Source organism: Danio rerio, chromosome 5 (genome assembly GCF_049306965.1).
Source record: "Danio rerio strain Tuebingen ecotype United States chromosome 5, GRCz12tu, whole genome shotgun sequence".
Lineage (NCBI taxonomy): Eukaryota > Metazoa > Chordata > Actinopteri > Cypriniformes > Danionidae > Danio > Danio rerio.
In genome coordinates this window covers 21,416,002-21,428,692 of record NC_133180.1, presented here as the reverse complement: position 1 = coordinate 21,428,692, position 12,691 = coordinate 21,416,002, and the positions used below count along the sequence as shown (strand labels likewise).

General features: G+C 34.0%; 2 protein-coding genes across 4 annotated transcripts in view; one reads left to right on the top strand and one right to left on the bottom strand.

The window, feature by feature from the left end:
• Positions 1–12,691, top strand: part of wscd2 (WSC domain containing 2) — a 143,917-nt gene that overhangs the window by 69,857 nt on the left and 61,369 nt on the right. The window lies entirely within an intron of this gene.
• Positions 3,323–7,015, bottom strand: LOC101884532 (zinc finger MYM-type protein 1). Its single transcript, XM_021476436.2, has 3 exons — positions 5,469–7,015; positions 5,280–5,382; positions 3,323–3,945 (listed from the first exon to the last, which is right to left on the bottom strand). Exons 1-3 carry the CDS (start codon positions 5,702–5,704, stop codon positions 3,451–3,453), a joined length of 834 nt encoding a protein of 277 aa, XP_021332111.1. The 5' UTR covers positions 5,705–7,015; the 3' UTR covers positions 3,323–3,450.

Below are 12,691 nucleotides of genomic sequence, written 5' to 3'. Positions count from 1 at the left end.
TCGCGCGAATAGCTTGAGTTGTAAAATCTGAACTTCAGCGAACATTGGCGTCGCGTTAACCAATCATGAGCTTTGTCTTATCGGCAAATGATTATAACGTAGCGTCTGTTGTTGGTGTCCCGGGGGAAAATCCTACTGCTAACACCGGACAACAGTTCATCAAACTGGGCTTGGCTCAGTCAGAAGCACCGCTGAAAGCTTCCATCATCCAGGTTACAGAGCTGGGTGCACCTCTGAAGGGATCTTGTGAACTCAGACACGGCTCCGAACGAATCGATGTTGTTTTTCAGCCTTCATAAAGCACATAAACACAGCTATTCTCTCAATAAAATCCATGTTAGCTATTTATCAATGATCAACGAAGCTAAAGTCACCAGGCTGACAGAAGCCCTGCCCATCCCACGAATCTGCGTCTATTGTGAAGTGAATTTGACGTGCGAATGAAGCGGATTTGAAGAGCAAATAAAGAAGTAAGTAAACTCAAAATGTTCACACGTCTATTTACGCCTGAATAGTGGGATTTATCCATGCGCGCCGCGTCTGGTGTGAGCACAGCAAGACATGTCTGTACTACATCTGAGCCTCCATACCTGTCAACTCTCCTGTTATTCCCGGGATTCTCCCGTATTTTACTATGATCCCGTAAAAGTATTTTCCAGTATTTCTCCCGTATTTTCAGTCTTTCTCTGAACAGCCGAGCCTCCCTATGCGCAACCCATACCACCAAACCACAAGGGGCCGCCCCATGCACTAAAACGTGAGTCTTCTGTGCTTTCGCTTTGTTTAGGAATGAAAACACTTATAAATAAATATTAAAAACAGGGTGATTCCATTTTCTTTTGATTACAGGTGTCGTCGCCCATCCTATACAATCCTCAAAACAGTCATATAATGGTGCAAGACGGGCTGACGTGCTCCATAGTGATAAACAGATGCTGTTTATTCTGTACAAGCTATTTGAAGCAGAGAGAAAGTCTGGCTTTTTATCATATTGGGCATATCCCCTATTTTCACATTCCAATGTTGGCAGGTATGATCTGAGCTACTTTGCTGTATAGTATAATATAACAACATCTAAGTGAAACACGGTCTTAAATGTAGTCATTTGACAGTAAAGCAGAGTTTAAACACACGAAGGCGATGTTAAGTAGATGGTCTGGTTATTAAAGTGAATGCGAGTGTAAGTCAGAGGTTGACACATGCGGGTTGTATGGCAAGATGCCTGCAGGCCTGTTGATTCTAATGTAAACACCATTACAGTTGCTGTGGAATTCAGCCTTTTAATGTGAAATGAAAGCTGTAGCTGCCGAAACGGAGAGCAGAAACAAAGAAAACAGGAGGAGACGGCGAGAGACGGGCCCCTATGGTTGTGGGGTCATGGCTCTTTAATGGGGAAATGCTGATGCTGTCATTTTGAACACTCGACATGTAGTCCTACTCTGAACTGTTGGCAGGGATTGGGGAATGTCTGCTTTTTACTCTGAGCAATTTTAAACACTGTTAAGTAAAAAGAAAAGGGAATGAGAGCTAAATTACCATGCTGTCAGGCAGATGAAGCAGCGTCTATTGTGTTTGTTGATGGTTAGTTGTTTGTTTCAGGAATTGCAATTTTCTACTGTCATTTAAATGGCTTGATAGAAAATGTTGAGCGGTGCTTTTTTTGCTTTCTTTTTGTCTCGTTTAGGATTTTGAACTGTTGAGAGCTGTTGTTTTTGGCAGTTGTTACAGAACAGTAGGTTATGATTAAGCACCAAGCACACTTCTATGTTGTTTTACATGAATGTGACGATATACTGTACATTCAGTCTATGTGATGTGAATCAGTTTAGTCTTCCTATTGGGAAGAGCATTTGTGACCTTGCATGTGATCAAAAAGGGTTTACTATGAGAAGTTGTGCATGTTTAATGAAATAGATAAGTAGTGTATATTTTGTCAGATACTTTGATATTCTGGTGATTTAGTTTTTATCATTAACCAAGAAGCTGAGTCTGGTTCAATAGTAATTCAGCACATAGTAGCTTCTGTTTTTATTTATTTTATTTTATTTATATCACTTTGTTTTATTTATTTTTTGTTTTCCTTTGTTGTTTTTTTGTTTTATTTTATTCTTTTGTTTAGTTTTTTTGTTTTATTTTATTTTTTTCTGATTTATTTAGTTTTATTTTGTTTTACTTGACCTTTTTATTTCATTTTGTTGTTAGATTTTTTTCTTTATTATTTAGTTTTTTTTGTTTAGTTTTATTATTTAGTTTTATTTTATTTTTTATTTAGTTTTTTAATTTGCTTTTTATTTTGTTTAGTTTCGTTTTGTTTTATTCTGTTTTATTTTACTTTTTTATTTTGTTGTTTATTCCCATATTTAGTTTTCTTTAGTTTTGTTTTTTTGTTTTTGTTTTCTTTGTTTAATTTTTTATTTTGTTTTGTTTTATTTTATTCTGTTTTGTTTTATTCTTCTTTACTTTTTAACTTAATTTTGTTAGATTTTTCCCTAGTTTTGTTTATTTTGTTTTGTTTTATTTTATTTTTTGTTTTGTTTTTTATTTAGTTTTTTTATTTAGTTTTGTTTTCTTTGTTTTATTTTATTTTACTTTGTTTTGTTATATTTTTCTCCTTTTTTAGTTTTGTTTATTTAGTTTTGTTTTTTGCTTTCTTTCATTTGTTTTTTATTCAGTTTTGTTTTGTTTTATTCTTTTGTTTAGATTTTTTTTTCTTCTTTCCTTTATTTTACTTCACTTTACTTTTACATTTTATTATATTTTGTTGTTTTGTTTCTTGTTTTTCTTATTTAGTTTTCTTTATTTTATTTAGTGTATTTATTGTTTTGTTTTAATGTATTGTTCTGCTTTTTTAATTTGTTTTTGATTGTTTTATTGTATTATATTTTATTTCATTTAGGTGAAGTTTTACAAAATTATTTTGAGAGGAGCATGTGAAATAATTGATTGTAGCTGGTTTCTCATCATAATCAGCGATATTACAATCATATTGATCCAAACCCGCAACAAATACACCAATTTTGCCTTACTGGCTTATCTTCGTTTTGGAAGAATCCCCCTTCCACCTCATCTCCTCCCTTTCCTCGTTTACCAGGGGAAGCTCTCGAGACCTACATTATCTTTGACCCCCTAATGCTAATTGACCAGGCAGGAGCCCTGTGCTCAATCCAGTGGCGGCTGGTGCTAAAAAAATGTGGGGGGGCGCAAACACCAGAACTGACCTAACGGTTGGTAATGCAACAGTGTAAAAGCCATTTATCAGGTGATGTATGAAAAAACAAAAATATGACTAAAGCATACAACAAATGCTTCATAAATCAGAAAATTTTAGTTCAATTTAGGTTTATTATCAGTAATGAAGTAATCAATAAACACACGCACAGACACACATAGATGTTGCCTAATCACTGGCCAGTAGCACTACTTGAAAATAAATTTTGCTCTCCTTTCTTTCTAGCTTGCAAATTTCTCAATGACCTTTTGGTTGAAGTCAGTCATCTCAGTCACTAGTCTCTTCTCTATTGACAGCATGGCCAATGCATTCAGCCTCTCTTGGGTCATGCTGTTTCTCAGAAAAGTTTTTATTCTTTTCAAAGTTGAGAAGCACCTCTCAGCTTCTGCTGTGGTCATAGGCGTAGTTACCAGAATCTTTACGAGAGTTACAGTCTCTGAAAAGACTTCCTCAAGATTGTTCTCCATAAACAGCTGGAGTAGGTCCAAAGCACCACAACAGGCTCTGAACTCATCCTTGGAGTAGATGAGACTGAGCTCTGTCTTTAGCTTACTTCCATCGAGCACAGGATAGGCTTTCAGAGTCCTGCTAAGTGCATCTTCTGGAAAAGCTACTGTATACTGCTCAAACCTGTCTGCCTGCAGCAATGTGGCACTAACGAGGTGGTCTGTGAAGGAGAAACGCTCCAGTGTGTGTGTGAGTATGGTATCACAGACCTAAAGGATAAAGACAAAAATGATGTAATTATGTGTCAATTTCAACTGCTACATTAAAATAACCAGGTTGAGTTATAAAGGCAGACCAGTTGTAGTGGTTAAATTCATACTTTCTCAAAACCTCATAAACACATTCATTCTTAGTAAACATGTCAAGCTCCACTAGAAAACAGAAGAATAACAAATCATTTTAGATAATAGTTTAAAGAGTATATACGTTTAAGAAGATCACCTAGTCATAAAAATGCATTTACATTTATCATAGTTTTATACAGCCCACTATTCCCAGCTTATAAATCAACAACACTTAGATTCAAAATTCTTATCAACTATTTTTATATAATGCTTCTATAATGAGACACTTAAAGACTCCTATTTGAAAAAGACCTGGTCATTGTATCATATAAACAAGCCAGTGTGCTTGCAACAAATTAAACTGTATTGTTTCATTTACTATCTCTGGGTAAATGTTTTGGTGACTACAATATTATTACTCCTCAAATTATTATTGAGCAGTTCCAGCATTATGGATGTGGCATTTGCAGTAAAAACTCAAAACATAAATTCACAGAGAAAGTATGTTAACATTATATTGAAATATCTGTTTATATTTTCCAAAACTACTGACCACGTAGCTATAAGATCAGCTTAATATCAATCTGTAAACATGTTTTGTACTTTAAATGAGGAAAATAAACAAAGGAGTTATGGATGTAACTAAAAAAAGTCTGTGAGTTTGCAGTATACAACAGGCCTAGTAGAAATTCTGTCTGTTAAACTGCAAAACCCCCCAAAATAATGCTAAGCAGGAGGTTAAGGTTTTTTTTTTCTTCTATAAAACAAACATGACTGATTTTATTTGATAATTTTTCATTTATGAGGAAAAAGCTTAGTTATGGATTTGACAACTCCGTATTATGGGTGTGACGGATGTGAAATTGCCTTTCATGTGACTAGGGTAAATAAATAAAAAAATTTAAAAACATTGACAGAGACATTTGAGTATGTCTAAAGTACTGTAAAATACTTGCTTACACACACACACACACACACACACACACACACACACACACACACACACACACACACACACACACACACACACACACACACACACACACACACACACACAAAAAAACACAGAAACAGTTTCGGTATTTTGTTGAGAACTTAATTTTTTTCATGAAAAGGTTAACATTTGCAGGGAATTGCTCTATTATTATTTTTATCTTAAAATCAATGAAAAGGATATTTACAAGTTCCCATAGAAGGTAATTAAACAATACAGTTTAGCTTGTCTGTAATGACTTATTTTGATTAAAATAAAAACTCACTTCTGCTGCTATCTGTTCATGAACCTCTGGACTGAGGGACCGCCGCCTCTTCTGTTGAAAACCTCCTTCACTGCATTGGTCAACCAGGGAATGGAGAGAATTTCTGTAAAGGAATAAGAAAGTGTATGAATAATAATAATAATATTAGTAATAATCATAATAAATCCAAAACAAAAAAACAGCAACTACCTGATCTTCTGTATGTCCTGCTGGAATTGCTGGATGCTCCCCCTGATGTGGACTGAATCGATGTCCTTCTTCTGGAGTTTGGCATAGAGGATGTCCACATGTGGCATGATGTTGTGGAAAAGTCGCAAGAAAAAATTAAAATCTTGATTCTCCAGCAGCATGGCAAAGGCTCCTGCCTCTCTGACAGCAACAGGGTCAAAGTCCCCCGAGTCTCGAATAGTTTGAAAACAGCGCATGAGGTCCTCTCTGTGCTCAAACACTGTATTGATGGCACGGCTGTGGAAATTCCACCTAACATTGCTTGATGTTGGTAGTCTATGGGCCACTACTTTATCAAGGACGTCTGTGCGTTTGGGTGATCTTGAAAAAAAGCTGGAAAATCCTCCAAGGTCAGAAAAAAAAAATTCTCACTTTGGAAATGTTAGAAGTGGCCTGTTGCATTATTAGGTTGAGTTGATGTGCATAGCAGTGGATGTAATGGGCATTTGGGTACACATCTTGGATTTTTTTTTGAACACCTGCCGTGGCACCCCTCATCACGCTGGTTCCATCATACGCTTGCGAGATGAGTTTATTCTTTTGATCCCCAGGAAGGATGACAGAAAGACGTTCTTTAAGTACTGTGGAGATGGAATCAGCTGTACTTGAACGCAGAGGAATAAACTAAAAAAATCTCTCCTGTACGTTGTTTTTTGAGTCAATGTACCGCAACACAAGCACAAGTTGACACTGTGTGGAAATATCGGTGGTCTCGTCGGCCTGGATTGAGAGAAATTTGCTGCTCTGTGCCTCTTCAATTATGTGTTCCCTCACAACAGACAACATACAGTCCAACAGCTCGTTCTGCACGGTTTTTGAAGTTCCCTTAAACACAGTGGCATTGTCGAGGTGCTCTTTTAAAACTCCGTCAAGGGAAGCAACAAAATCGACCAGGCCACGGAAGATACCGGGGTTATCCGAGCTCTCGCTCTCATCATGGCCACGCAAAGCCAGCTCAAACGCACCACAAAATTTGACACAGTCTATTATTCTAGACAGGATGTGTCTATTTTTCCTAACCTCTTCATTGTGCCTTCTAATGCCAATCCTGTAGCCCTCATCTAGCTGTTGGGCAATGCTAAGCTTCCCAAAAAACTGGAGCCTCATAGCGTTGTCAAGATGGCTTCGGCTACTTTCATGACGCTTGCACTTTTCAGAAAGGTGTTTTAAATCGCGAACCCCTGTTGTTGTCCACAACGTTTCGGTGCCAGGACTTTGAAACAGCAAACACGGGAAACAGTAAAAGGCATGACTTACATCACAACCTGCCAGCCAGCTCCGTTTGTCATAACAAGTGCTGGAAAAGCCCCGAGTGTACGCGCGCCCACGATCACTTGACTGCTGTTGAATTTGCAAGGAAGGTCGATCTGGTCCAAGCTCCTTGATTCTTTTTTTTTCTTCATCCAAACGCCTTGTGAATGGATATCTTTGCAAAGATACAACGGAATTTTCCTTCATTTCGAGAAATTGCACTTGCTTCCACTATGATTAATAGTCGTCAGTTAACTGAGGAGCTGCTTGCTAAGTGATAGGTCCAAGTGGGAATGGTCCAATCACATAAGGCCAACCATATAAAAACAAATATGATTCGTTCTGACAACATAAATGGGCGGGTTCGGGGCGCAGAGTGCTGCGCCCCAAGGACAATTTAAAACGGGCCAATTAGAGCTTTTTGTCATATCACATGTATTGCAAAAGTTCGTGTATCTACATAGACACTCATTAGTCCGGCGCCCCGCACACATATAAAAAAATATTGTTCATGCATTTTTTTAATTTTCAATAAATGTTAGTATGACTAACTGTAGAGTGTTATCATTAAATCAATTTATTTTGTTAATATTTGTGATAATAAATATTAACATATTAAAGTATGCTAATTTGAAGGGGGGGCGGCGCCCCAGCGCCCCCTATTGACCAGCCGCCACTGGCTCAATCATCTCCAAGCTCAAGGTTCTCTCCTAGGACAGCATGTCAAACCTGCAAATAGCATGAAGCAATATCTAAGTGGGAACTCTTGAAATGCATTCCATTCTATTCTATTCTATTCTATTCCCCTACACGATACATTTCTAGTTTGATCCATACAGCTTTAATTATACTATGCAAATGTATTACTTATACTATTTATTTTAGCAGCATTGATTTAATACTGCATTATAAAAACATTTAATGTATATTGAGTTGCATATAATTCTGTTAAAAATCAAATGTTTGTATTTTAATGTTCATAGATGCTAATACACACCACACTACTTTTATTTATAAACCTAAAATGTATCCAATTCCATAGCATTCTGCATTATAAAGTGAACTTATTTTTTATGACTGGATTCAAAATTTTTGTCCACAGTTTCTGCACGAAGAAACTCAAAGGACCATGCACGTGTTTATCCAAGTTCATAAAGTTTAAACTTCATATTAAAATCGTCAATTAAAGGAAAATAACATAAAATTTAAAAACAAAGACCCATTTATTGGCCTCGTCCGCTCTCATTTAACACGGGTTGAAAACCACATCTCTTGGCCACTTGTTGACATGCATCTGAAATCTTTACAGAACCGCAGCCAAGCCACAATCACATGTGGAGAGAATCACTTACATCATTCGTTATTGCAAACATTTGCTTTCCTGAAACACACTCACTGCTTTTTTAGAAACGAGTTTAAAACATCAAGAAAATTATTCTTTAATTGAATGTAAATGTTTGTCTTGGAGATTCTGGCCTGGAGCACAGCATGGGCTATAGTTAATGTAAATAGATATATTCTAACATGCACAAAACAAGCCCATTTCTTTTGTTGTTGTTGTTGTTGTTTTTATTTTATTATTTTTTTAAACTCCGTTTTATTTTATTTTACTTTATTGTTTTTTTTTTTGCTTTATTGCATTTTGTTTCGTTTAATTTTAATATTAATTTTTAGTTTTCTTTATTTTTAACATTTATTTTATTAGTTTTATTTTAATATATTGTTTCATTTTTTACTTTGTTTGTTTTTTGCTTTATTGCATTTAGTTTCATTCAATTTTATTATTTAGTTATTTTTTTTATTTTTTTTTATTCTGTTTTATTTTATTATTTTGTTTTTTACTTCATGGTTTTTTTGTTTTCTTTATTTTCTATTTTATTTTATTCTGTTTCATTTAATTTTATTATTTTGTTTTTTTTTTCTTTAATTTTTTTATTTTATTCAATTTCATTTTATGTTATTATTTAGTTTTTTTGTTTTCTTTTTTTATTTTATTTTACCCATTTTCATTTCATTATTTTGTTTTCTTTCTTTATTTTATTTTATTCTCTTGTTTAATTATATTATTTAATTTTTTGTTTTCTTTTTTTATTTTATTTTACTCTGTTTCATTTAATTCTTTTAAATGCAATCAATTCACCCACAGGATACATTTCTACAGTTTGATGTATACAACTTTAATAAGACATGACTTGTACAAGCATGACTTATATAATTCTTTTTAACAGCAGTAATTTATTTCTCCTAAAATATAAAAATTAAAGAGAAAAATCTGAGCACAGAACAGGCTATAGTTGTAGATATATTCTAATAATACGAAGAAAAAAATAATAGTAACTCAAAAATAACTCAAAAATAACTGCTTGTGAAGTGTTTGTGTGGAGAGTGTGAAAAGACATGATGGGGTTTCTCCACCTAACCTCACAGGATCTGTTTCTTCTGTTGCTCAATCAGTAAATGGGGAAACAGGGGAGTTCAGAGACTGTGTTAATCCAAAAAGTGAAGGAAGGTTAACCGCTCTCTGCTCTGAAAATGTTTCAAATCGTGTAAGTGACTGAAGGTAATGATACTAACTCAACTGCATTTTTACTTGCACTGTATTTTGATTTTCCCCTTTAGAGATTCTGCTTACATGTTTAGAAGACAGTTAGATTCAGGGCTGGGCTAAAATCTAAATCTCGATTAAGAATAATAAATGATTATTTTATTCATTTTTTGCCCTCATTGTTCACTGACTGTTTTTTTTTTTTACAGTAAATATACTCACATATTACAAGTGAGAGATTTTTGAAGGAAGGGTGCATTACCCGATTTAAAATAATAAATTAAAAAAAAAAAAGTAGATTATAGGTTCTGAATGTTGTGATTACTTTTCGCCCAGCCTTTTTGGAGTCAGTAGAATAAGTTTTTGCAAAGTTTATTATAATTTGTTTAGGGAATACATTAATAAAGCAAACAGTCCACTAATGTGACTAATGACTTTTAGTTTAATTGCAAAGTTATTCATGAGTAACAGGGTGTCTAAAAGGGACCATCAAAATATATATATATTTTTCAAAACTTTAGTCAAATCTACTTTGGCTCTGCCTTTGCTGCTTGTCTCACAAAGATTGCTGAAGTACTTTTGCAGTGGAGTGAACTGACTCAATAATCCATCACACAATTTCTCTTTCATGTGTTTGAAGGTCTGTTTTAGTTTATCTAACAGGTTCAACGAGAACACCCAAACCTCAAAGACACTTTTTTCCCTATCAAAGGAGGAAAACGGAAATATTAGTTCATCTGAGCCATTTGAACATTTTACATTGACCTCACCGAATTTGCATGGTGTTATTTAATGTAAAATATAATCCTCTTTATTCTTTGTTTTTGTATAACATGGGTACTGCTTTATTAATAAAAATAAAAAGGATAGATTTACTACCATTCACAATTTTGGTAAATTGTTTGCATTTTATTGAAATGTTATTTACAGCGCTCAGCATATATGAGTAATGTACACCCCTTACAAATCTCTCATTTAAATTAATATTTTCTTTTTGCTTTACAATATTATATTTGTGCATATACATTACATTAGTCAGTACTGAAGATAAATCTGGAGATAATCTACAAAATAACTTGTGATTGCAGTCCAAAATTAGTACACCCAAATGTATATGTTTGGGAAAAATATTAAGCAAAATTCAAGAGAAACTAAAAATGTATAAAATTTTCATGAAATTGTGTTATTTTTTCTCCAATATGTAACATTTAAAACGAGAAGCATCTTCAAGGGGAATAGCCATGTCACAGACTCAAAAGATTGGTCAAAAGAAATGTATGAGAAACGGAAGTATGAGGTTGAGTATGAGGAAAAAGTATGAGGAAAAAAAAGGTTGATGAAATGCAAATTTTGACAGTTTTGAAGCACTAGTTTATACATATCCTTAAGGCTAACTCTATATACTCACACTAACACCGAAAATTTCACGATAGCTTTAATATCCTTTTTAAATGTCTTTTAATTGAAACTTCACCAAAACTTAAAAATTCTGTCATTATTTACTCATCCTCCACTTGATTCAAACCTGTTTGAGTTTCTTTTTTCTGTTAAACACAAAAGAAGATATACTAAAGAATGTTGGGGAAAAAAATGTCATTCACTTCTATAGTAGTACAGGCAGGTTTTAGAACAGTACAGTACATAGTATATAAGAGCAAAACTCAAGAGAATTTAAATTAAATATATACCAAAATGGGGTGTAGTCATTTATTTTGGGAACTGTATTATAAATAATAATTTGACTGTTTATTGAATAAATTCTAAATGTTATTTTGATCATTTGTTTAAAAATGCTGTTTTTTTGCTATGTCTTTCTATTTTTTTATATTAATTTTGTGGAAACATTGCATTTTTTAGGGTTATTTGATGAAGCAAAAAGTACCTAGCAGAATCCTTTTCTTTATTGATTTTTTTGTGTAAATCTAAAACTCTTTTGGTATATTAATACATAAAGTATGTGTACTTTTGAATGGCAGGGTTTGTAAAGATCTGTATCTGTAAATACTTTTCCTATCTACATTATTCTTCGCGTACAGGCGGGTGCAGACATTTGAGTTTTTTGGCTTGAAACTTTCAGTCTCATTAACTTTCATTCATTTTTAGATGTCAAAAACGACTCGTTCTGCTGCTTGACGCTGCAAACTGATATGTCTTATTATATCATTCTGCTTTGTCAATAAAGTTCTGCTCACACTAGTTTGTAGAGCAAGTAGTTTGACCGTTTTCTGCCGTTTATTATTCCTAGTCATTGCTCCAGTAGGCAAGTTAATCTGAAGTTCTAAAACAATCACAAAAACAAGTGCACTTCTGCAGTGATGAATAAGGTCAATACAGTGATATAAAAGATGGAGAGCTCTTTACACAATATGCCATTGCCTAATAAATGAATATAATATGGAGGATGCTGCCATTTTGCTCTTCTTTTTCATTTAGAGTCCATAGATAAAGCTGAAGATGTACAGTGCAGTGTGTATGTGACATTGACAGTGTGGGTGGTATTTTTTATTTACAGTGGGCTCTGTAATGGCGCAGTGTGTGCTGATGCGCAGTGTCTTGCCCCTCTCGCAGTAATGGAGTGTGTATTTTTGGAAAAGCCTGTGGACTGTAACCTCGGGTCAGAGCCCTTGACTCAAGCAGCCACGATTCATTCTGACATGGTTTGCCCCTGATTCTCTTGCGGAATATTTTAAGCCTTATTTGGTTTGAATGTGAAAAATATCCATCAAAGATGGCCAGTCCTGCCTAATTAAAGCAGAGGTCAAAAAAATAATTTTCCATTTCAGTGTTCTGGTCCTTCATGAAATGTCCTTCAAATTCTGAAAACCAATGCACAGTTTTCAGTGTGAGATAAAAGATAAGATAGAAGTAGAAGACAAAAATCTGAAGTTCAAATTAGAATGGGTTTGGTTAATGTTTAACAGCCATAAAAATATTATTTTTCGATTTTTCTAGCATCTGGTGTTTAGTATTTAAAGGGTATTATGACAAACTTGTTGTTTTTGTTTTAATTATATTTTATTGATTTAAAACATGCAAAACTAAGTCTCAATCTGAAATTTTAAAGTAACACTTAGCATTTTAGTTCTGTGCTGTGATTTAAAAAATCAAATAAAATCACACACACACACACACACACACACACACACACACACACACACACACACACACACACACATTTATATTTTTATCATATATATATATATATATATATATATATATATATATATATATATATATATATGAGGTTCTCTCAACTGAAACATAAAGCCAAGACGGGACATATTAACCCCTCATATTTAAAACAAAACAACCAATAGCATTTAGTTTTTTATCACAGCTCTGCCACTGACAGTGATCAAGATCAAGCACAAGCATCAAAAACAAATGA

Bases quoted from the DNA above. Each gene is read 5' to 3' on its own strand.
- LOC101884532 (XM_021476436.2), bottom strand. From the start codon at position 5,704: ATGCGCTGTTTTCAAACTATTCGAGACTCGGGGGACTTTGACCCTGTT. The intron at 5,383-5,468 runs GTAGTTGCTGTT...ATTCCTTTACAG, and splicing joins CAGGACATACAGAAGATCAG to AAATTCTCTCCATTCCCTGG. The intron at 3,946-5,279 runs GTGAGTTTTTAT...TTTATCCTTTAG, and splicing joins ATGAACAGATAGCAGCAGAA to GTCTGTGATACCATACTCAC.